This window comes from Anastrepha obliqua, chromosome 4 (genome assembly GCF_027943255.1).
Source record: "Anastrepha obliqua isolate idAnaObli1 chromosome 4, idAnaObli1_1.0, whole genome shotgun sequence".
NCBI classification, from domain to species: domain Eukaryota; kingdom Metazoa; phylum Arthropoda; class Insecta; order Diptera; family Tephritidae; genus Anastrepha; species Anastrepha obliqua.
Window position 1 is genome coordinate 29,025,867 of NC_072895.1, and position 25,404 is coordinate 29,051,270.

General features: G+C 35.7%; 1 protein-coding gene across 1 annotated transcript in view; it reads right to left on the minus strand.

Annotated features, from left to right (window-relative positions):
- LOC129243939 (pyruvate dehydrogenase (acetyl-transferring) kinase, mitochondrial) overlaps positions 1-24,711 on the minus strand; it is a 67,388-nt gene extending 42,677 nt beyond the window's left edge. The window contains exon 1 of the mRNA XM_054881420.1: positions 23,021-24,711. Within this exon, the coding sequence (XP_054737395.1) occupies positions 23,021-23,123 (103 nt within the window). The 5' untranslated portion in view covers positions 23,124-24,711. The remainder of the gene's footprint in view (positions 1-23,020) is intronic.
- Positions 24,712-25,404: the final 693 nt, after the last annotated feature.

Genomic DNA, 25,404 nt, shown 5'->3' on the forward strand with positions numbered 1-25,404 from the left:
AAAATTCAAATGGTTAACAAACTGAATGCAGCAGACTTGCCGATTCGCTTGGAATTTTGCCAGAAGATCCTGCAAATGGTGGAAGAAGACCAAAACATGTTAAACTGCCTTTTCATGTCTGATGAGGCCCATTTCGATTTAAACGGCAATGTGAACAAACAAAATTGTCGAATATGGAGTACTTCTAACCCACAGATACTCCACGAGACGGAATTGCATCCTCTTCGCGTGACAGTGTGGTGTGCGGTTTCTTCACGCTGTATTGTCGGGCCTTATTTTTTTGAAGAAAATGGTCACACCGTTACGGTTACTGGAGACCGTTATTTGAAAATGCTGAAAGAATTTTTCTATCCAGAACAACGCCGAAAGAGAATTCCTTTCAACTCTGTGTGGTTTCAACAAGATGGGGCAACGTCTCACATAGCCCAGACTGTTATGACAGAGTTGCGACGAAAATTTCCCAATAAACTGATTTCAAGAAACTCCGAATTTCGTTGGCCCCCCAGGTCGCCTGACCTTACTGTACCTGACTTTTTCTTGTGGGGTTTATGTGAACAAGAAGTTTATAAAACAAAGCTAACAAATTTGGATGAATTAAAACAATCCATTCGGGCAACAATTGCGGCTATTCCTGTCGCAACTCTCAAAGCAGCAATGGAAAACTTTTTACTAAGATGCCGCACTTGTGTCAACGAGCATGGGGGGCATTTAAATTCAATTATTTTTAAAACTAGTTAAGCTATTTACATTTAATAAAATTTAATGACCTTCAACTTGAAAAAAAAATAAATGAATTCCATACACTAAAAAAAAGTTATTTTAGTTTCTTAATGTAGCAAAATTCATCAGCCACCCTGTATTTGTGTATTGATTTTTCTTCAAAGTTATTTTTCTTAAATTTATTTCAGTTGTTGGCGTAGCAACGCGCGCCGGGTACAGCTAGTGTATAATAAAAAAGTAGTTGATTCTCACAACTGCTGAAAACTATGACCCTTTAAATGCAAGCCAACTATGCACCTGCCAGCTTTTCATGCACGCAACGATGCCCCAAAATAGAATTTATTCATAATCGATTAGTTTTATAAGCAATAAAAATAAATAATGCCTAGCAAATGTACCAAATGACGCCAATTAGCAAATTATCATAAACGGCTATTTATTATTTTTCTAAATGGTATGCGGCGGGTACGTGGCGTATACGCAACACATTCCCAAAGCGCAAAAAATGATATGCAAAATTAATTATGGCGAAATTAAGTAAGCATTGCTAATATTTTTACAATATATCCACCACACGCTCACTCATCTCTGGCTATAATATTCTGTGCTACTGTCCAGCTGTCAGTCATTTTTATTTTTTTATTTTATTATTTCACTTGAAAATGTCTTCCACTTGGAATTGGCTGAGTGAAATGTCGGAAGGGATGATGAAAGGCGAAACAACAACTGAATGAAAGGCAAAACAACTGAAATGACTGCGAACACAATTTCCTCGCCCTTTGGCGCGCCAAATTGTCCAACAAATACAAGAGGCTAGCGTTAAAAAATCAAATTTTCGTGTCAACGCACGAACGGGGGCGTTCTAATATAACAGAAGGTCGCCCAAACGACGAGCGTGGGGGTGTATAAACCAGAGAATAAACAACCACATGCATGTATGTATGCGTGTGTGTGTTTCTACTTACAAGCATTTACTGACGAAATACCGCCGCTATTTCAAGCGAAGCGCGTCATCAGCTGTAACCATTTAACTGAGAAGCAGCTGTTCTACGACACCAACAATTCAACAAGACAACAATAAGCACAAATAAATACAAATAAATACATACACATACCTATATGGACTTACGAATATACAAATGTGTACATCGGCATTTTCCAATCGACTGCAACGTCAAGACAAAGTGCAACATCCATTGTTACGTGTTTTTCATATACAGTGACTGCGCCACGATCAAGAGGGCTAGACGATGAAGGCGGCGGTGCTAACAGCGTCAAACAGCTAATGCCAATTGACAAATCGCATTGAGTGCACGTCTGAGCGAGGCGACTAGAGCGAGTGGCTCATTAAGTGGAAACCGGAACACGTCTCGCGAAGGTGAACACATACAAATATGTATTGGTATTGATGAAGATGAAGAGAGTGCCGTGAAAAGGGCGATTAATAGAACTCAATTTAAAATCAACATCCTGCCATGCACACACAAACTCGCCAGCCAGACACGTGAAAAATGAATGGAACGAACTGGAGCATTTGTGCGCGTGTATTGCAAAACTAGCAGAACGACGAAACGTCGGGTAGAAAACACTTCAGAGTGATGAGTAGACAATTGCGTGCAACTGCAATTACGCCAATAAATTATCCAATGTGCTAATCTGCGCCACACATCGCCAATGACAAACAAATGGAGTGGCTTATCGCTCGCGTGTTTTCTTTCATTTGTCGCACATCATTTTATCACCAGTCCGGCTGTTGAGATATTTATGATGCAGACTAAGTAATTAGATAATCATATATTGCAATTAATTGCTATCCAAAATATTAACGGTATTATAAATTCGTCATTATATTATAAATTTGCCACGCGCATGTTTTGGAAATGAGGACACATCTATTTTTATTTTTTATTTTATTTCTTGAAGTGGCCGCTGTAATCGAATGGATTTTAGCATTACAGAGTCCGGCACTCGAAGTGTAACCAATTAAAAAGGTCATAAATTTAGTTTGGAAAATTACTTTTATTTAACTCGAAGCAAAAAATTTATGAAAATAATACAAAATTAAGAATCAATTTACTTTTGCTCGATATGACCACCTTTTGCCTTGACTATGGCCTTGAGACGGTCCAGAAACGAATCGCAAGCTGCTCAAATGTGACTTGCAGGTATTTTGGCCTACGCGCGGTCAATGGCTTTTTTCAGCGCCTCGAGACTGACAAATCTTTCAGTTCTGACTTTGCTCTCCAAAATGGCTCCAAGAAAATAATCCATTGAATTCGCGTCTGGTGAATTTGAGAGCCTGGTCGTTATGAAGTTCTAAACGTTGTTTTTTTAGCCATTCTTGGTTCACTCGAGCTTTGTGAGACGGTGCCGAGTCCCGTTGAAACGTTCATGATCTGCCACGGGATTGTTTGTCTGCCCACGGCTTCAAAGCAACCTCCAGAAAACTTTCCCGATAATATTTCCCATTTACCTTGACGCCAAGCTCGATGCTCCAAACGATTGGAGAGCGCCCATCTGCGGTTACAGCGGCCCAAACCATTACCTGTGACGGTTGCTGCCTCCTGGTGGCCAATCGATGACTTAAATTCTCCTATGAACGGTCGGTCAAGTAAACCGAATATCGTTTTGGGAATTTACGAATTGCTCAATTTGAAAAATTTTGTGTTCTCGGACGACAATGTTCGGAAATTGACCGCTTACGGCCAAGCGAAGCAACTCCTTCGCTCTCTCAAGTCTGACTTGTTGCTGCTTTGGTGTGAGATCATGCGCCTTTTGGATCTTGTGAGGCTTGACTTTGGGATTATTTTTCAGTATGCGGCGGATGCTGAGGTCAGATATTTTCAGTTCTATCGCGATTTGATTGGCATTTCGTCGGTGATTTCGTTCAAGCCGCTTCCTCAGTTTTTTAACCATTTCACGTGAAGTTGTAGTCTTTCGATGGCCACCTCCATGACGTTATGCCCGTTCGAGCGGTCTGAAGTTGGTTACACTTCGTGTGCCGGACCCTGTAAATGCCGATGACTTGGAAATTTTAACCTCAATAAGAAGGATGTGCTTAGGCTCCAGGCCGTCCGTAATGAACTCGCTTTTTGGGGTAAGAATTAGTGCCTGTGCTATAGTTATGAAACGCACTGTATGTAACACAGGATACTCTGAAGTCGAATAGACCACGACAGTCGGTTCTACGTTACCGAATCGACCCGGATTTATATCCGGCCAAGGACAGTCACTCCAGCAGCATTCCCCGTATGTAATTATGGGGAATGTTTATGCCGCTACAAAAACAACAACAACAACAATAACAAGACGAATATCTTGTTTCGGCAAAACATTTCACCGCAAGCATGAAGGTTGAGCTTAAGCTCCGTCTGCTTGGATTCAACAGACCAACTACCAGCGTCCTCACGATTGGCACCCTAGCCGGTGGAATGGGTGTACCTCACAATGACTTCAGCAGGAGCTGTGGAGATGAGGAAGAAATTGAGTCAGTACAACACCTTCTATGTGCAATTCAAAGACGCCGTGCCAAATATCTTGTGGGTATACAAAAAACAAATTCTGTGAATAAATAATTGAAGCCTTTGCGTTATATAGAAAATCTAGGAGCAGAAGACAAGTAAAATATTTAATCAAATTTAAAATAAAATCTAACATTCGACTGAAATCACTACTTTCAGCGACTCGCTCTACTTCTTGTTTTTATTGATTTTAAGTCACAGCTGTTCAAACACACCAACCAGTTATTCCAACTTTGGGAGCAGCCCAAAATATAACAACGTAATTGACACTTAATGAACTCTCGAAAAACCTCAGCGCGTGTCTGTTTGCCTAATCGGAGGAGGAGACGAAAGTGTGAAAGAAATGTAGAAACAACGCCAGACACAAAATAGAAGGCTTAGGCGCACGAAAATGCCAGTGGGTGGGAGGTCTGTGTTTGCAGAGAAATGTGCATGATGATTTTTCTATTTACCTACACGTCCACATTTACTGTTTGCTATCGCTGCCAATCGTCCTTGAAACAACCTTAAGTAATATAGCCATAAGTAAGCGGAATATTATAATAGACTGGCGAATGCGTCCTTGAAAGGTGTACAGGTCGAGCTTCACCTCGAATTGGTGCGGTGCGGTGCGTCTTGCCTACTCAGGGGCGGCCGTCGAACCCCGATTCTAAAGCCTGAAAGCCTGTACATTGCGCACAAATGAACTAGGCCACACTTGACGCTTAAGTAAATAACTATGTTAGTATGTAGATATATGCGAGCAGAACGCACTATTGTTGCTATTTGGATGAGTACTACTAAGCAGCTTACATACGTATGTGCGTATGTATGCCTACATTTAATTCGTATATTTAAAAGAATATAAATAAATTGCGATAAATGAAAAATGATACTTTTGAGGTCGCATGCTATACTATATAAAATACTAAGTAATTTGTAATCTCCAGTAATAAGATATTATTTTTTATTCTGTGTGACTTGTAAGCGGAAATTTTCAATGCATCAATATTGAGCACATCCGGCTTGATGCGCTGTGCATTCGCAAAAACTGGCTTGCCTCTACTCATTTACGCTGGTGAGAAAACATTTGCTGTAATATTGTTAAATATGCAGTGCACTGGCAGAATTATTCCAAGGAAATTACATTCGACAAAAACTTTGCAGACGCTACACAGCTGGGCTTACGCGGCTTGAGATCGCCTCACGCCTTTACAAGACCAAGCGACACGGGAATAATTTATGTAATTTTTGGGGGACTTTGTAAAAAATTTAAATATCAAAAAGATAGACAGACGCGGATAAAACAAGATATGGTAGATAAGATAAGATAAAAACAAAAAATTAAAAGAAATAAAAATAGAGTAAAATAAAATAATAAAATAAAATAAAATAAAATATATTAAAATTTAATTTAATTGAAATAAAATAAAATTAAATAAAATTAAATTAAATTAAAATTAAATTAAATTAAATTAAATTAAAATTAAATTAAATTAAATTAAAAATTACATAAAAAAATTAGAAATAAAGAAAAAAAAAATTGGTATGTAGGTGAAATGGTTCAAGTACCAGGCTTTCACTCTCTATAGTAGCACTAAAGCGCCATTTTCATAGAATTTTGAGACCTCCAATGAGCAGATACGAGGGGTGCCTTTTATATGTCGGGATTAGAGAACAAAAACAAATTTTAATCATCGAAAATCACTTTATTGTTTTTCAAAATATTCTCCATGAAGATCTATACACTTTTGCATGCGTTTGAACCAATTGTCGAAGCACTTTTGCCACTCTGAATGAGGTACCTCCAAAACATGCATTCTGAATGCCGCAACCGCTTCTTCAGGTATCAAAAAACGTTGTCCTCTCAGTTTATTTTTTACGTACGGGAATAAAAAGAAGTCATTCGGTGCCAAGTCAGGACTATACGGTGGATGACCCATTAATTCGATGTTTTGGGTGCTCAAAAATGCAGTTGTTTGAGCCGATGTGTGAGAGCTCGCATTGTCCTGGTGAAGAGTGATCCGTCTTTGGCGATTGGTTTTCCTAATTTCTTGGAAGACATCTAGCAAACAAATGGTTGTGTACCACTCAGAATTTACTGTTCTGCGTTGTTCTAGTGGTACGGTTGCGACATGTCCAGTTTTTCCGAAAAAACAGGCGACCGTTTGCTTGGAAGTGCTTCGTGCGCGAACAATTTTTGTTGGATTTGGCTTATCTTGAAACACCCATACAGTCGACTGCTGTTTACTTTCGGGCTCATACGCATAAATCCATGATTCATCACCTGTCACGATGTCATAGACGTGTTTCGAAGCCCCGCGATCGTATTTTTTGAGCATTTCCTTCGACCAATCGACACGAGCCCTTTTTTTGAGCGATTGACAAATTGTGTGGGATCCAACGCGAACAATTTTTTTTTGACAGTCAAATATTTATGCAATATTGAATGTATGCTGGTCCCACTAATGCCTAAGATTCTCTCAATCTCACGATAGGTCACATGACGATCTTGCAATATCAGTTCGCGCACAGCATCAATGGTTTTCGGAACAACAACTGATTTTGGACGACCTTCACGAAATTCGTCTTGGAGTGAACTACGACCACGATTGAATTCACTATTCCATCGATAAACACTGGTCCTTGATGGAGCTTCATCGCCAAAAAATGAATTAAGTTCATCCATGCAATGTTGCTGAGTTAATCCACGTCGAAAGTAGTAAAAAATAATCGCACGAAAATGTTCACGATTTAATTCCATTTTTGGACCGAGATGAATCTTTTAAGTTACTGTAAACAACACAAATAGCGCTGGTATTTCAAAACGTTCTGAGTACGTAAAAGCCAAAAAATGTCAAACTTTGCGATACAGCTGTCAGTTGCCAGATTGCAACACCAGGGTTGCCAAATCCCGAAATATAAAAGGCACCCCTCGTATCTACAGCCCACCAGAGCTGTTGATGTAATGGAAAAGATTGATGGGATCTTAGTTGGAGCACTGTCCCAGCCTGTCGAAGAAAGGAGCACCCAGTGGCCTTAGTCGTATAGCTGTCAAACCCGAATATTTACAGAGAAAGTGTTCAACAGTCTCTTCTCTCCACTTCTGCGATGTGGGTTAAATGGTAAACTTAGCTTTACCGCGTGTGTGCCAATCGTCTAATGACCGGTAAACACAGCTAAGAGTTTGGAAATTGAATGTCGTGAAATCCCTAGGGTTTTCTGAGTCCTCCGTCTATTGCACTGGGGCCCAAGGACTTTCGAAATAGCACATGAAGAAATGGAGCTGCATTTCTTCTGTGCTTTCCTGGGAAATAAGTTGTGCAATTCCCTTTTAAAAACAGTCAGGCGGATGCCCATGGCCGAGTGGAAGACCTCTGAAACCCGTTCCCACGACAGTCGGTTCTACGCAACCTGAACGACCCGGATTTATATTCGGCCAAGGACTGTCATCTAAACAGTATTCCCCGTATATAAATATATGGAATTTATGGGGAATGTTTATACTGCTACAACAACAACAACCAATTCCTGGTAAGCTCATCAGCAATTTCATTTCGCTCTATGTTCCAATGCCCTGGAACCCAGATCAGAAAAAGGTTAGCTGCACAACTAAGAAATTTGATCTAATCCTTACAGGAGTTAATTAAATTGGATCTGCACTATGGCGACGTCAGAGCCTTTATCGCGGCTTGACTATCGGAAAGAATGTTAATAACTCGCTCTCCTCCCACGTTCCCTAAGCATTTTAAGAAGCATTAAAAAGCAAAGACTTCTGCCTGAAAAAAATATGTAGCAGTATCCGGCCGTTTTAAGGAAGTAGATAAATTGGCTGATTTAGAGAAAACCTTTGCTCTGACTCTTGATTCCATCTTGGAGCCGTGAGTGAAGACACAGGTACCAGCTTCGGTGTAGATTTTCCTCTTGTTCCAATCCTGCCTTCTTGGAAGGATTATCCTGGCACGACCCTCAAACTGCAGTTTCGGATAGAGATTTTTACGAGGCTTAGAGAAATAAGGTGTTAACTGCCCGAAAATGATACCATGTCCCTTGAAAGATTGCCTCCAGAGACCAACATCCTTTAACCTGATTGCACTTTGAGCAGCGATGGAAATGACGCGAAAGTCGACGTTCCCATGACAGTCGGTACTACATTACCGGAACGACCCGGATTTATATCTGGCCAAGGACTGTCACTCCAGCAGCATTCCCCGTTCATGTATGAGGAATGTTTCTACTGCTACAACAACAACACGAAAGTCGTTGGAAAGTAAGTGCAAAACGACATTCAGGGCAGCACTGGGACAAGTTCTGGTGATGCCAATGCTAACAGTCCTTTGCACCCTTTACAGTTTAGCGATATTATAGCCCTTCCGAAGGCCTTCCCGCCAAACCAGGCATCCAGGTTGTACATCCAAAGAACGAGCAATTTGCTGGAGTCTCCATTTTTTACCGAACATAGATTTGCAGAAGTAGAGAGCTATACTGGCCTTCTTCACCCGATTTTCAATGTGTAGTTTCCAATGATGTTTGGAGCGGGAGAACATGGTTAGGTATCGAGTGAAAGATAAATGTTAAGAGAATTTACAATTTTTTTTTCATACAATCATTTTTTGCTTAGTTTTCGTCCTTCAGTATAATTCATCAACGTGGGTGCAATAGTCAAAGTGATACTCTGACTTGAAAAGACGCTTCAATGGAAGCGAAGTTATTGCGTTTAAAGTTATGTTTGTGTCATCGGTACAAAAATGAGTTTCGAACAAAGAGCTGATATCGAATTACCTTTTAAAATCGGTAAAACGTTTACCGAAAAATTGATGAAAAAAGTTGATGGCGATGGTTGTCTATCTCGTTCATGAGTGGTTTACACGTTTCAGAGATGGTTGTGAGGACATAAATGACAAAGAACATACGAGCCGCTCAAAATCAGTAATCACCAAAAACCCCATCGAAATTGTTCGTAAATTTATCAAAAGTTAACCGAAATCATCGTTGAAATTCATGGAATCGGAGTTGAATATCTCCAAAACATCGATTTATCCCATTTTAACTTATCATTTGGGCTTACGAAAGGTCTGTGCACATTTCACATCGCACAACTGAGGACCAAAAATTGCTCAGAATTCAACACCCGAAAGATTTCATTAAAGAGGCGAAAGAACTTCCGATGAGAACTTCCTTTACAACATTGTAACTGGTGATGAAAAGTGGGGTTTACAACATGAACCTGAAACTAAGCGTCAAAGTGCCGAATGGGAGACCCCAGACGAGCCACCACCCAAAAAATCGCCTTTGGAGAAGTAAAAAATTAAGTCGATGCTCATTTGTTTTTACGATTCCAAGGGAATTGTTCATAAGGAGTTCGTGCCAAAGGGCCAAACCGTCAATGCAATTTTCTATGCTGGTGTTTTGAAGCGTTTGTTGCATCGCATTTGTTGAATGCGCCTTGAATACCGCGAAGAAGGAAGCTGGCGTTTATTGCATGATAATACACCATCTCATCGATCCACTCTTGTGATTGATTTTTCGACAAGTAATCGCATTTTAACCATCAATCACTCACCGGATATGCCTGGTATGGCTCCCTGTGACTTCTATCTATTCGAAAAATTTCATTTGGTCATGAAAGGAGAACGTTTTGCGTCCGTAGAGGCAATCCAAAAGGCTTGTACTGACATCCTAAAGGACATTCCGGTCAATGACCTAAAGCACTCTTTCGAAAAGCTTTTAGATCACGCAAAACAATACATCGAGGCCAGAGTGGACTATTTTGAGTAAATAAACTCGAAGTTATCAGAACAAAGCTCCTGTCGTTTCTATTTTAGCTCAGTCTTATTTATTTTGGACTTTACCTTGCACTTTTGCGCAATAATTGGTTTTCTCATGTGTGAAAAGTACTGTTACACGGAGTAATAAGCAGTATTCTAAAGATTGTTGGTTTCTGAATTTATTATTAGTTAAAACTCGTGTCATGTGATTGTAAAACATTAAAATGTCATTTCTGAATCGATGCAAACAAAGACAACAAATTATTTTACTCCATAAATTTATTGTGCCATTTGAGTGTTATTTGATCAGCTGTTTCCACTTGCTTGAGTTTCTTATTCAGTTCTTTTTCGCAAAATAAAAAAGGAAGAGTAATATTTAATTTACTAAAGTCCAAATATATTATTGACAATACAGCGGTCATCGGCGCTTCGCGGGGTGCTGCAATTGCAATATGCAAACCCAATGTGGGAGGCGATGTGATTCGCGAAGTGCAATTTCTTTGGTTGGGGAAAGCGAATGAATACCAAAAATCATCATCGAAAATTGCTTTACTGTTTTTCAAAATAATCGCCTAATGCTCATTAAATTTTGGCAAGCATTTTACGAAAGTTGTTCAAGTGGTGTGGTGTGCATGATATCACTCCTGCTGCTCGCTCAACTGATTGATCGATAAATCACTTTGTGTGTGGAGTGCTTTATGATATGTAGCAGTAGAATGCAAACGACAAATAACGACTTTTCCTCACCGACCGTTTTTCAATTTAAATTTAAATAATAAATAAAACATTACTGAGTCGTCAGTCTGTGAGTCTTTCCACGGGGTAATAGCAAATTATAATAGAAGTAGCTCGTAAGAATGAGTAAAACTGAAAGCTCATTTCATAATTTTTGCCCTAATAGAAAATTCTGTCATTATTTAAAAATTTTTGTAGGATTTAAGGCGTCGAAAATATATACGAAATATTAAAAGTGCGAAAAAATTAGGGGCTTTTGTGTCCCTCAACTAAGTGGTGTGTTTGCTTTGTACAAAGCTGCGTTAGCGTGAACGGAATTTCATCTAGGACCGGATAGCAAGTACAATATAAAAAAAATAAAATAAAAAAAAATAAATTAATTAAAAAAATTAAAAAAAAAATTTTTTTAAATAAATAAAAAAATAGAAAAACATAGAAAAAAAATTTTTAAATATAAAAAAATATAAAATAAAAAAAAAATTAAAAAAAATTAAAACAAAATAAAATTAAAAAAAAAAAATAAATAAATAAAAAAAATAAAAAAATTAAAACAAAATAAAATTAAAAAAAAATAAATAAATAAATAAAAAAATAATATATATATATAAAAAAATAAAAAATTTATAAAACAAAAACTAAAAAATAATAATAAAAAAAGTTATCAAAGAAGAAGAATTAGTGGTCCTACTTTTATTAGTTTCTTAGCACAAACGGAGCTTAGGTAAGGTTGTGGCTGCCCCCAAGGTGTACACTTGGCCAGTTGAGTAAAGGAGTTCATCCACATATAATAAAGAGGGTGTTTTATTAGAGCTTGAGAACATAAAATGACAATACAAAACAGAAATATTTTTCGAATGCATTTTTTGTATTATAATCTGGTAGATAATTTCATGGCATTTTTTTTTTTTGATTGACTACTTTTACCATTAAAATGTTGACTACTTTTACCATTAAATATTCTTTTCCGACAGTCAAGTCGCGATCAACGCTCTGACGATGCCACGATGCAGATCCAAACTAGTCAGCTCTTGAAGGGAGGAGATAAAACCAGTTGGGTGTACAGATAACATTTCTCTGATTTGGGTTCCAAGGGCTCATAGGAACACAGAGGGAAATGAAATTACTAATTAGCTTGCCAAGAAGAGATCGACTGAGTTGGTCTCAGATATCTCCTGCCCGGTCGTCGGCATCCCCTTAACTGCAGTTAAAGGGAAATTGCACAACTTATTTCTCTGGAAAGCAAAGATCAGATGGAGCTCCATTTCTTCATATGTTATTTCGAAAACCCTTTGGTCCCAGTACAATAGACGGAGCACTCAGAAAGTCCTGGGGACTCCACATCATTCAATTTCCAAACTCGAACATTGGATGATCGGCACACACGCGAAAAAGCTAGATTTACCATTTAACCCCCATTGCAGAAGCTGGCGGGACCTTTCGGACCGTTCCCACGACAGTCGGTTCTACGTAAACGGAACGACTGGGATTTATATTCGGCCAAGGACTGTCACTGCAGCAGCATTCCTCGTATATGCACGGGGAATGTTTATGCTGCTACAAAACACAACAACCTTTCAGAGCAGGAGAGACTATTGACATTTCCTCGGCAAATGTCCGGCTTTGTCAGCTAGACGATTAAGGTCACTGGGTGCTCCTTTCTTCGACAAGCTAGGACAGCGCTCCCACTTAGATCCCTTCAATATTTTCCATTACATCAGCAGCTTTCGTTGGCTATAGATATCTGCTCGTTGGAGGGCTCAGAACGGTACCAAAACGACGCTTTAGTGCTACTTTGGGGAGTGCAAGTTTGGTAATTCAACCATTTCTGCTACCTACGTAGGATAATTTTCTTAATGCTGTGTCCTAAGTCAAACTTTCCTTTAAAAAAAACTCCTGACGAAATGGTGAAAAACTAAAAGAACAGACTTGTTCCCATTGAGTTATATGTATGTAGTATGGCGCACATATCGATGTGAGAAAAAGTTAAATTTAGTCGCACTGTATTACGAGTATTTGCAAAGAAACAATGCCAGGCCCCATAAATCCACACGTGCGTATTAACTTTTTGTATACCCGCACAAACATACATACGTACATAGGTACAAGGCATATAACAGTAAAGGAAACTTGCGAATAAAGGCTTTTTAAACACTTTTTTATTATTATGGAAATCAACCGGCAACAAACTTCCAAGCCATTGTTGGTGGATTGTATTATTATTTTGCGAATTATATCGCGAAATTCGAATGACTGTAATTTCAATATTCTTCAGCAGGTACTGTAATTTACTTGCTTCCGCAAATGAGTTTCGCATAGATTTAAGATAAAACGATTTGCTCCCTAAACCACTTCCGACGGGCTTAATACTCGTACGCTGACGGCCACTGTCAACTAATGCCTTTGTGATTGATTGTGGAGCGTAGGGAATCGGCTGGTGAATTTCTTCTTTTTTTTTTTTTTGTTTTTCGGCATTAATGACTTGCCAATAATAAAATATTTGTTTGTCATTTAGTTTATTTACACATAGTAGAAAAAGTCTGCGCTCACCTATGCAAATATTCTTTGCATTAGAAAAAGTTCAAAACAATAAATATTTCAGAAATTTTTTTTTAACGAGTTTTATTTAGTTCACTTAAACGTAACTATCCCACATATTTCGCTACTAATAACAAAATCAAATTTAAAATGAGATCACATAAAATTAAAAAGGCCATTCAAACTAAACGGAAAAAGTTTGCGTTCACTTCAATAATAATAAAATAAAAGGCTTAAGATCATAGAAATGTTTTAAAATTAATAGCTAGTTGGATATCCACGCCTTTTTACGACTTCTAGAAGGCGTCTTTACATTGTTCCAACTCGTTTGGCTGTTATTTCTGGACTTATGGCTTCCCATTCCTCTTTAAGCGCGTTCTTAAGCATTTCCTTGCTAGTTATTGTACGCTCTCGTATTTTTTTTTTCTAGAACGTCCCATAAGTGCTCAATGGGGTTAAGGTCAGGTGATTGTGGGGGTGTGCGAAGTTGTTTTGGAACATTATACAACAACCACAACCTAACAATCTCTGCTGTGTGTTCCGGGTCGTTGTCCTGTTGGAAAACAAATCATTCGCCGAATCCCAGTTTGATTGCACTTTCTCTCAAATTCGTTTTTAAAATATCGAGATAATCATGTCTGTTCATTATCGACTCAATAAACTGTATATTTCCAACGCCCGAACTAGCCATACACCCCCATATCATGGCACCTCCTCCCCCATGCTTTACCGTAGGTACCAGATTTTGCTTTCCAAGTGCCGTTCCGTTTTTCCTCCAAATAATTTTACGACCTTTTATCCCGAAAATGCAAAACTTGCTTTCATCTGAAAAAATCACACTATTCCAAAACTCAGGTGGCTTGTTTACGTATTCCTTGGCGAAAGCCATCTGCTTAAGTCGATTTACTCGCGATATGAAGGGTTTTTTCGGGCCACTCTGCCGTGAAATCCGATTCTTTTTAGAATTTTTCTTACTGTATCTGGATGTACTTCCTTTTGGTATTTTACTTCTATGTCTTTTGAAATTTGGCTTGCTGTTACTCGTGGATTAGACTTCACAAGAATAATTATGTTGCGTTCTTCTCTTTCCGTCAGTTTTTTTGGACGCCCAGAAAGTGGCTTAGACTCCAAACAATTCGTTTGCTTGAAGTTGTTTATCACTCTTTGGACCGAGGAGTATTGCCTCCCAACAATTTTCGCGATTTCCCGATAGCTCTTACTATTTTGCCACAAACTTACAATGATTTTCCTTTCACCAATATCTATTTCTTTTCGCCTTTGGCCCATAGTAACAAAAAATGTATTTCTAATATCAATTTTCCCCTCTTTAGATTTGTTCTTAACCGCGTCAACTGCATGAATGATTTAAAATTAAATTTAACGTAATTGCCATGCAAATAATCGTCACTATTCGAAATGAACGCACACTTTTTCTTCTCAGCCTATTTAAGTAACTGTACTACAATTCCGTTATCTGAACACGACGCAGCTCAAACTCCAAAAAATTTTGTTCATACCCTCTACGAATAATTTTCTTTGAAATAAGTGAAAAGAAATAACTGAGAGTTTTAAGATAAACACGTTAAATTATTTTAATACTTTGTAACAGTGGGTGAACGCAGACTTTTTCTACCATGTGTAGATTCTACCTAATAAATACGCACAGTGTGACCCAAGTGTCGTACCTTTCAATGTAAATTTCTCCTAAGAACACAAGTAAAAGTCACACGGCGCAAGAATAAGCCGAATGTTTAACACTACGCTCGCCAGCATTTGGTCACACCTCGCATTTTATTAGTATACAAATACATATGTATTATTATCATTAAATATTCGCTGACATTTTCGCCAAGGCGTATTAAGAAAATAACTGATTAGTAATGCAAATCATCAATTAGTGAAACGTTTGATGAATTAATAATTTTTACGTTCAGCGAACGCGATGATTTTCTGTTTGTTTTTTATTTAAACGTAATTTATAATAAATATTTATATGCATTTTTAATTTACGTTATCTTCCTTTCCGTCCTACAATTCACAAACATCAGATTTCGACAGATTCCGTCTTGTCAACTTCCATCCCACGTGCTACCGCAGCCACAAAGTACTGTTGTGACGTGAAAAGTGACACGTTAAGCAAAACAAGAAATAAATGACTTACAATCACAACAACGTATCGTTTTTCGCTTTATTTAGCCGCCGCCTTATTTTTTAATAAGGGACCTGTCGACGGTCGAAGTGCAAACCTCCAATGAATCTAAATCTATTGAGTTTGTGCTTGCTATACAGGCAGTATCCCAATTTTGATATCCACGATGGATATCCAAAGCAAGTGTTTTTCTAACAGAGGTCGGTTTTCGGCAGCTAATGACAAACCTCTAAGGCGTTTTCTGCCATAATAAGCTTCTTATAATAATCGATTTCCCAAACAAAGAAACGTTACTGGCGACATTTGAGTCGTACGAAGCTTCAAACCTGCCAAATTACTGCGCTCAAAAGAGCGACGGGATGTCTTCCGATGCCGCCTGCACATCTTCACAGTGAAACGTTACTCCCTCAATAATGCGTAAAGTCATCGAGGACCTGAAAAAATTACGCGTCAAAAAGTGGAAATCTCTAGCGCTGAATCGTGTTGAATAGAGGAAGTTTGCGGAGGTAGCTAAAGCCCACTCCGAGCTGTAACGCTAATAGATAATGATGATGATGATGATATAAAAATATGTTATGCGATAACTGCGGTACGTTCGCGCAAGCAAGGAAAATAAACTAAATAAAAATAGGCAAAAAGCGAAAAGCGTAGAATAGTAAAACTTTTTTCAAAGTCTTTTTAGCGTATCGCATCGTTTCAAAAAAAAAATATTTTTTAATAAAAATTAAAAAAAAAATTAATAAAAATTAAAAAAAATTCATTAAAAATTGAAAAAAAAAATTTTATAAAAATTTTTATAAAAATTACAAAAAAAATTTTAAATTAAAATTTTAAAAACATTAAAAAAACTTATAATGAAATACTTAAAGAAAAGAAATTAAAAAAAATGTTCAATTTTATCAAAAGTATAGAATAGTAAAGCTTCCTTCAAAGTGTTTTTAGCGTATCGCTGATTTACTCTATACGATTTTTCTCATGTACAGCCCGATGAAAAATTATAAGCACACCACAATTTTTTTATACAACTAATATATAGTTCTTACTACAACAAAAACAAGATAACGCAAAATGCTAGACCTTGAACAAAAAATTTTTAATAAAAAAAAAATTAATAAAACTTAAAAAATATAAAACATAAAAATTTAAAAAAATTATACAAAACAAAAATTAAAAAAAAAATTAAAAAACCGAAAATCCAAAAAAAAAAATCTAAAAAACAAATTTAAAAAAATTTTAAAAACATTAAAAAACTTAAAATGAAAAAAAAAATAAAAAATTTCATAAAAAAAAGTGTTTTCATGTATACCCCGGTGAAGAATTATAAGCACACCACTCTTTTTTTATAAAGCAAATAGTTCATACTACAACAAAAACAAGATAACGCAAAATGTCAGACCTTGTACCAAATTAAACAAAAAACAAATTTATTTAAAAAAAAAAGTTAAATAGAAATTAAAAAATATATTACAATATAAAAAAATAAAAATAAAAAAAATTAAAAAAAAATTTATAAAAATAATCATAAAATATTAACAAAATGTTTTTAGTCTACCACAGATTTACTTGTACTTCATGTACACCCCGGTTAAAAATTATAAGCACACCACAATTTTTTTATACAGCTAATAGTTCTTACTACAACAAAACAAGATAACGCCAAATGTTTTACACAAAGAACCTATAAAAAAAATTTAAATTAACAATAAAAACCATTTAAATAAAAATTAAAAAATATAAAAAAAGTAAAAAAATATTTTTAAAAGTTATAAAAAAAAAATTAAAAATTAAAAAAACGAAGATCCAAAAACAATCTAAAAAACAAATTGAATTTAAATTTTAAAAACATTAAAAAAATTAAAATAAAAAAATAATAAGAAAAATTAAAAAATTTCTTAAGAAAAAATTCTTTTCATGTACACCGTGGCGAAAAATTATAAGCACACCACTCTTTTCTTTATAAAACAATTAGTTCATACTGCAACAAAACTAAGATAACGAAAAGTTCAAATCTTGTACCAAATTCAACAACAAAAAAATTTAAATAAAAATAAACAAATATGAAAAAGACTAAAACTAAAAAAAAAAATTTTTAATTAAAATAAATTAATAAAAAAATCATTAAAAAAATTAAAAATAAAAAACGATCGAAAATTTTTTTTTTATTTTTAAGTTAAAAAAATTTAATTTATTTTTAATTAAAAAAAAATTGTTTAATTTAATTAAAAAAATTTTTTTTTAACATTAAAAACACTTAAAACAAAAAAATTTATCAAAAGCATAAAATAGTATGTTCTTCAAAGTGTTTTTAACGTATCGCAGATTTAGGGCTTGTCCGAGTTTCAATCACAGCCGCAGTGTTGCATGATTTGTGAAAGTATCACGTTCGATGTAAAATTCTGGGAACATTGTCAAAATCATCACGTTCGAAGTGTTCGGCAAATGTTGCGCGCGAATCAAACATTTTTTGTTTGCCGAACATCAGAAAAGTATTAGTTGAGCAATTGCAACAGTGTTGCAAATTGTCATCAGTGCAGCAGTATTGCCGCTTTTATTACGTGCTTCGAACAAGCCCTTATTCTATGCAATTTCTCCTCATGTACACTCCAGTGAAAAATTATAAGCACACCACAAACAATTTTCTTAGTACAACAAAAACAAGATAACGCAAAATGTCAGACCTTTTACAAAATTAAAAACAAAAAAAACAATTTAAAAGAGAAAATTAAAAACAGTTAAGAAAAATTTAAAAAAACCAATTAAAATTTTTTTTTAAATTTCATCAATATATTTTAAATATATTATATATTAAAGAGTTAAATTTAATCTTAAAAAAAAAGAATTTAAAAGAGAAAATTAAAAAAAAAAAAGTTTAAAAAAATTAAAAAAAAATAAAAAAAAAAATAAATAAAATCATAAACATTTTAAATTTCCTCCATATATTATATTTATTCAATCCTTTAACCAGAGTTCTTAGAATTTTTCTGCAACTTTTTTCAGTTCTATAAGTACAAATGTGAAGTGAATATAACTAGGCTTTTCTTCTATATACAGTAATAAATGGAGCATGAACTTTGTATGTAAGTACATACAAACGCAAACCCCATAATTTCATTTTAATGTTAATTAAATTACAAAATTAATTTACACGTACCATCAAGCCGTGGCCTCCATACCCCTCCAATACACTGAGAGTCATGGTGAGAGTGTACCTATACACTCAGTCATAAACATTCACATTCACCACGCTGAGAGTAGAGTGTAAAACCTTTGTGGTCAATCAATTGTACGATAGTAGTTGCGAATATGTTAAAGAAGATACCGGCTTTCAAAAAATCGACAAAAACAAAATAACTTAAAAAAAAAACAAAGCGAAATAGTGTTAATAAAATGTGTGCACAAAAACAAGTCAAAAGTTCTTTGTGAAGCTTAGCCCGGGCTGCCGCTTTAAGTCTCGAAAAATATGCGAAATACAAGTAAACATTGAGCAGTAAATGAATTATCTCAAATTTATTAGGCTGGAGATTTTAAGAGCAATAGATTTATGCAAATACACGAGTATATGTGCTTATGCATGTAAATAAGTCTATTAAAAACTTAGTAAAACTTGTCCCGCCGGAATAGATAAGAAGTTAAGTGACTCTAGAAACAAACAAAACAAATAATAAAACGGCAGGCGTGAATGTTTATGTTTTGGTTGGCTACATTGTATGTATTTACCTCAGTAGTGACATAATTAAAAAAAACAATGTTTAAATTAGTATGCAGAAATGACCGCAAGCTCTTCTTTTGCGATGTAAAAAAAATTCAGTATCTCACTAGATGATAATGTGTCTTTACTTTAACTTAGGAAGACATAGTAAATTGAAACTTTGAGGCAGTTTTTTTCAACATTCTGGAATTGATACGTGTTTCAAAGTGTTCACCATATAAGAGCTTAGAAGTATAAAAAGTATGGAGTAGAATAATTAGCCACATATAGTAAGAGTCAGCAAAAATAAGTCAACAATCATTCCCACACCCAAAAAACCAAAAGTACCTAGTCACAGATTTGTTAGCACAAAGTGATAAGGTTTGCTCTCTCGATGACTTAGTATGCACTTAAACCATCAAATCAAAAGCTTATCAATTTTCAAAATTTAGAAAAACAAACCATCAGCATTAAAATTTCGAAATTTGATGATCAAAGTATAGAGATATTATAAAGCACATACATACATATATAGGGTATTTCAGTAAGAGCGCTTCAACTTTTGAACTTTTTTGAATAAAACACAAACGGTTTGACTTTTTTAAATAATTTTTTTTTATTATCGAGTTTGAACATATACATTTAAGTATGAAATTCGATTTCTTTTGCATGACCACCGCGTGCACGTTTTACGAAGTCCAATCGTTGAACCCAATTTTCGACCACTCTTTTGCATAAATCGGCCGAAATTCCAGCAATTTCGCGTTCAATATTGGCTCTGAGCTCACAAATCGTCGCCGGCTTGTTACTGTAGACCAATGACTTCACATAACCCCAAAACGGGACGGCTTGTTAAATGGACCGTAAAATGGCCGTAATGCTCTTAAAGTAGCAGCAACAGAACGATTATTTTCATAAAAAATTTGCACGATTTGCAATCGTTGCTCAAGTGTGTAGCCTTCCATGATGAAATGTATTCTAATGAAGCTTACAAATGACAAGCGAAAAATAAAAAATATTGCGTCGCTCGCCCTCCCTATCGGAAAAAAGTTGAAGCGCACCTATTGAATAACCCTATACATACGAGTATGTTATAGACAACATATAAGTGTTTGCAGTGTGTACCTACATATATTTTTTATGACTTGACCAGCAATAATATTCACAATCAACAAGAATTATCAGCAGAAATTTTGCCAAAACAATTCAACGGAAATGTATATCAAAATAATGAAAATCGCGTTAGTTAATATTTATTGCTACGGAGTGATAAAAGTGACTTGAAAGTGATAGCCGATTTATTAGAGCCTTAAAAGACCATATTTTTTATAGCCTTTGCCATAAAAGAGATGAAATTAACATTCCTAAAGTGTGATAAAATTAGTCAGGCCTCTTTTTGTATGCAAAAACACGTATGAACAAGGTGGCGCAAAATTAATCATCCAGTTTTTTTTTTAATAACTTTTTTTGCTAAATAAAGAATAAATGATTTTGAGTGATGTAGATCTTTAGTTTGATCTTTACATATCGTTGGTCTGCTGTTATAAATGCAGAACTCAAATGATAACAATTTTCCCCAGATTGTTTTACTGTGCCCACCAGTACCTCTCGTCCTTAGCGACGCTCCGTCCCCAAAGGGTTAAAAAAAATAAATTTCATGAGTGGTTCTACGCAAAAATAATTAAAATATTGCCCAATAAATTTGAACTTTCGTTGTTTTATATTAATTTAAAATCCGATACCTCCACATTGATCACCCTTTACTATATCTATATATGTACTCGGATATATCAGCAAACAATATTGCCAAAAATCAACGGTATTTTGTAGTCACTTGCAACCAGCAATTTATTACACCAGAATTGAATGGGCTGTAAAATAAAACTGCATACCTAAAATTATTCTAAAATTTCTGTGTAAAAAGTTACAAAATTTGCAGAATTTTTCTATTTTTTTATTTTTCCATCAGGTTTGAAGCAACAATTGTTATGATTTTTTTATGTATTTTTTTTTTTTTTTTTGTATAATGAGTTAAACTTTTATTAAATTTTTTTTTTCCTTATTCACTCCTTTCAGGAGCATAGTGCCTCGACAAGACTTGTCTGCGTTGGTTTCGTTAATCTATTTCGCTTTCTGACAGGGTAGGTGACTAACCTGCCGCTACCAGTCATAAGTGGTGGAAATGTCCACCTGTCATTGCTTAGGAACAACGCCTTCTTACTGCTTGGAGCGCCATCTGTGTCTCACATTTTTCTGGCAGAAGGATCACACAGCTGGTTGAGGACTGCGCTAAATTTGGTATATCTGCGCTATTACCGCGGTTGCCCGCTTCCTCTTGGAGGCGCCACTGATGCAATGTTTGCAACTGTTTTTTTTTTGTTTGGTTATTTTAGCAGCTACAATTGTGCGGGAGTAGGATGAAAAGTACATATATGTTTTTGGGTTAGAGGAGATTGTTTTTGTTTAGAAACAGGAAAAGTAGTTAAATTTGGAAACGTGCGGGGGCCGTGTTTTACGTGGGTTTTGAACTCACAATCCTGGGATGGCAGACTAGTGCACTTACGCGAGACTCCTATTTTTGGCAATACAGCTGTTTCCGTGGCGCCGCAATTGAATGGCGGATTCTTATAGAACTCGACAAAAGAAAACGAAATGAAAAGTAAAATTTTTTGATATCTCGCTTAGTTTTCAAGTAATTTAATGTTAAAGTTCTCTAATTTAGCGAAAAGTTGGTGTTGCCATACACCTGAAATAAAAACGAAGTTCGAAGAAAAATAACCCTCATCAGTCTGACTCCGGCTACGCAATCCACAGTATTTTAGGGTAGAACTTCTTTTCGCGTGGGCGGCCTTCGGCCGCGCTTCAAAAAAATAACCCTCATCAGTCCAACTCCGGCTACGCAATCCACCGTATTTTTGCGTAGAACTTCTTTCCGTGTTAAAACCATTGAACCCAAAATTAAAACATCATATGCGTGTATGTAGTAAGGAGGCACAATAACCCCCATCCCCAACATTAACACTAAACTTAAACACTTAATTTTTGTTCATATTTTTGTTTCATTTGCATGCATCCGGCAACACCATACTGTTGTCATTGCAATCTTCTTCTTATTCGCGTTTAAAATTGGAAAGTGACTGTATGAACAAATGCATTTGCATTTTATTTTAGTAAAAATAATTCGAATATAAGGATAAAAATAAGTAAAAACACGCGTGTGAGTGTATATTTCGTGAATTTTAGTGAAGTGTTAAAAAATATATAGTGTAATGTGGCAAATTATAGTGAAGTTCCAAAGGGCATTTTGAGACCTTTTTTATTCAATATCTCGAAAACTAAGCGAGATATCAAAAAATTTTACTCTTTCATTTCGTTTTCTTTTGTCGAGTTCTATAAGAATCCGTCATCCGATTGCGGCGCCACGGAAACAGCAGAATCCCCCTATTTTTTATAAAAAATAAACAATAAATAAACAAAAGTAAAATGCCAAAACTGGTCAAAATTTCGCACACCTATTTTATTGCCCATGAGTGTAGGTATGTTACTTACGCCCAGTTTGAATTTAGAATTTGTTATAACTTGGAACAGTTTCTAAAGTATTCTGGCATAGCAATGAACAATAGAGTCGAAAAAAATATATATATTCCCACGAGGAATTTTATATATTTATAAGCATTTTATTAAAAACTTCTGTGGACTGGACTTTCGTTATTTGCAATAAGATAGTATTCTAACGGTGTGAAAGTTATTGTTGTTCTCCAATTAATAAATGCAATAAACAAACATGAACTTGTAATTGCATATTCAGCCATAAATATTATTCCCATTATATTTGAGTCCACTTCATGAAGCAGAGTATTATGTATGTATGTGTAAGTACATGTAAATATTTAACACTGCACTAAGCGTGCAAAATATAACTTACCGAAATCCATAAATTGTTTTATTGACAACGGCGACGGATTGAACTGCGAGTACATGTCGAGCATTTTTGTTATGTTCGATAAGCGCACAGGAAATAACCGCATCTTGGTGTTTGTGTTGTTTTTGTTTTTTGTGTGGCTACTAATAAAATATGTTTTGAAGCTTTCGCGTTGCTTCTTTCTTCAGTCGTGATACGATTATTATTATAAAATGCGATAATTTTCGGTAACACTGTTAACTTTTGCTTAAACGTTAGTTGATTTTTATTATTTTTTTTATTTCATTATGATTCCACTGGTATTTAAACTTTACTGCAGTCTAAAATGCAGCCGGGATTTTTTGTTTGTTTTTGTTTAATCGTCTTTGTCGTTTTTTAATTTATTTTTCAATTCTATAAATTTAAAAATTTAATGCTGTCTTATGCGTGCTTAATGCTTTGTGTTGAACAACTTTGTCCACTGTTTAGGCAAAATTTGTTTGTTATTCTGCATACGCTGACTGCTACACCGCGCTGCTTGCTGACGTCAATAGAAATATATTAATTCCAAAACTAAAAACACAAAACTGTACACTGATAAAGATGCATATCGACTGATTCTGATCAATTTCGTCGTCTGCTCAGCCACAGTTCATTTATGTAGTATAACTTGTCGCACATATGTCCTTTTTCACCTCTACAGCAAGTGGTCTCCTGATGTAGTAAAAAGTAGGTAGGTATTTTTGCCCGACTTCGCGTTGTGCCTACGTGTCCTTTGCAGCGCAACCTCAGGTTAGCTGTTGCTGGTATGTCTGGCAAAATTCCCTTCACTCAGTCTTCAATCGCACTTGTTTCTCTAGCAGTTTCTAGCAGACACTGCACCAATAAGAAACGCCTGGTTGGTTACTTTCTTCCTCACTCGTCTTGCTAATATCAGCGCAAAATCCACATTTGATCATTCCAATATTTGACTTCTTATTAACGCTTTTACAAAATTATAGTAACATAATTTTTGATTAAATAACGCCAAAATCACGCATGTGAAGTCCAGCTGCTCCGCTACTGCCGAACTGTTGTTGTCGTAGTCGTTAAAGCGCTGACGCCGTCACGTTTCTGCCGCGTCACATTCAATAGGCCACCGTCCTTTTGCATATGAAAGCACCCCTACAAAACTGAAGGGTGTGTACGTGTTTGCGTGTATGTGCACCTCCTCGAGGATTATTCACCTTCGCTACTTGAGTAATTTCTTCTAAATTCGTAGAATTCACAAAACGCTAATTCAATGAATTAATGCGCTTTTGCACAACACTTTGCCACAGTTTTATGTATAGTTAATTCCTTTCTCAATAAAAATTATTTTATTCTGTAATTCGCTGCCTTTGTTGATGTACCCGTTTGGGTTTTTTGGGCGTTCTGTTGCGCTGCTTTGCTCAGTTCTGACTGACTGATTTCTCTGCCTGTTCATCACTTTTTTCTGCCGCTCTGGATTATTATTTTGCGCCCGCCTGACTCTTCCGCAACTCGTCCAACACTTTACTTGCGTTTATTATATACGAGAGTTCTTGCTTGCTTCTTTGTTTTTTTGTTCTATTTTTGTTTTGGTTTTTCGCGCTCCAAAGTGGGCATTGCTGCTGCCGCTGCTTCTGCTGCTGCTGCTGCTGGATGTTTATTATTTATATTAGGCACAGCCACCAAAAAACTTGTTTCACATGCTTGCGCACTCCCAATGTTATCTTTTCCACATCCAATAACTGCAAACTTTACCTGAGTCGAATTTGGAGCGCTGGAGCTTTTAGCGCTCAGTCAGCTGTTTTTGACAGCTCGGTCGTCGCTATGTCGCGGCTGCACAGTGTGCCACAAAGTGTTTTTATATATTAAATAATTAAAATAAACTTGGACAAATTTTGCACAAGTTTACTAGAGTGGTGGAATTAATGATATGCAATTGCTCTTCCAATTCAAAAAAATTCAAGCTATATAAAGAAAGCAATGAAAGTGATATTTTTTTGTTCTATAATATATATGTGTACATATACATACATATTTACATGTGCATAGGTACCCTACAAGACAATGCTGAGCACTTTCGACAAAAATATCAACACACATTTACAGTTGTAATGAGTAGATGCTTGGCTAACATTTGAAAATGCGTGAGTTCGAATCTCCGTGGATGAAACACCGAATTGATATGTAAGAGTTTTCTAATGAATACAAAAAAATATTAATTTTATATAGGGTGGCCATGTAACATTTGCTTTTTGAATCGGCTATAAAAAAAAAACTAATCAATATTTTTTCAAACTTTTTTTTTATTTTGAAGACTGAATATTGTCATTTATGAATGAAAAATAATATCGTTTAAATGACTGTCACGACTGGCTTTACAGTAGGTCATTCGTTCAACC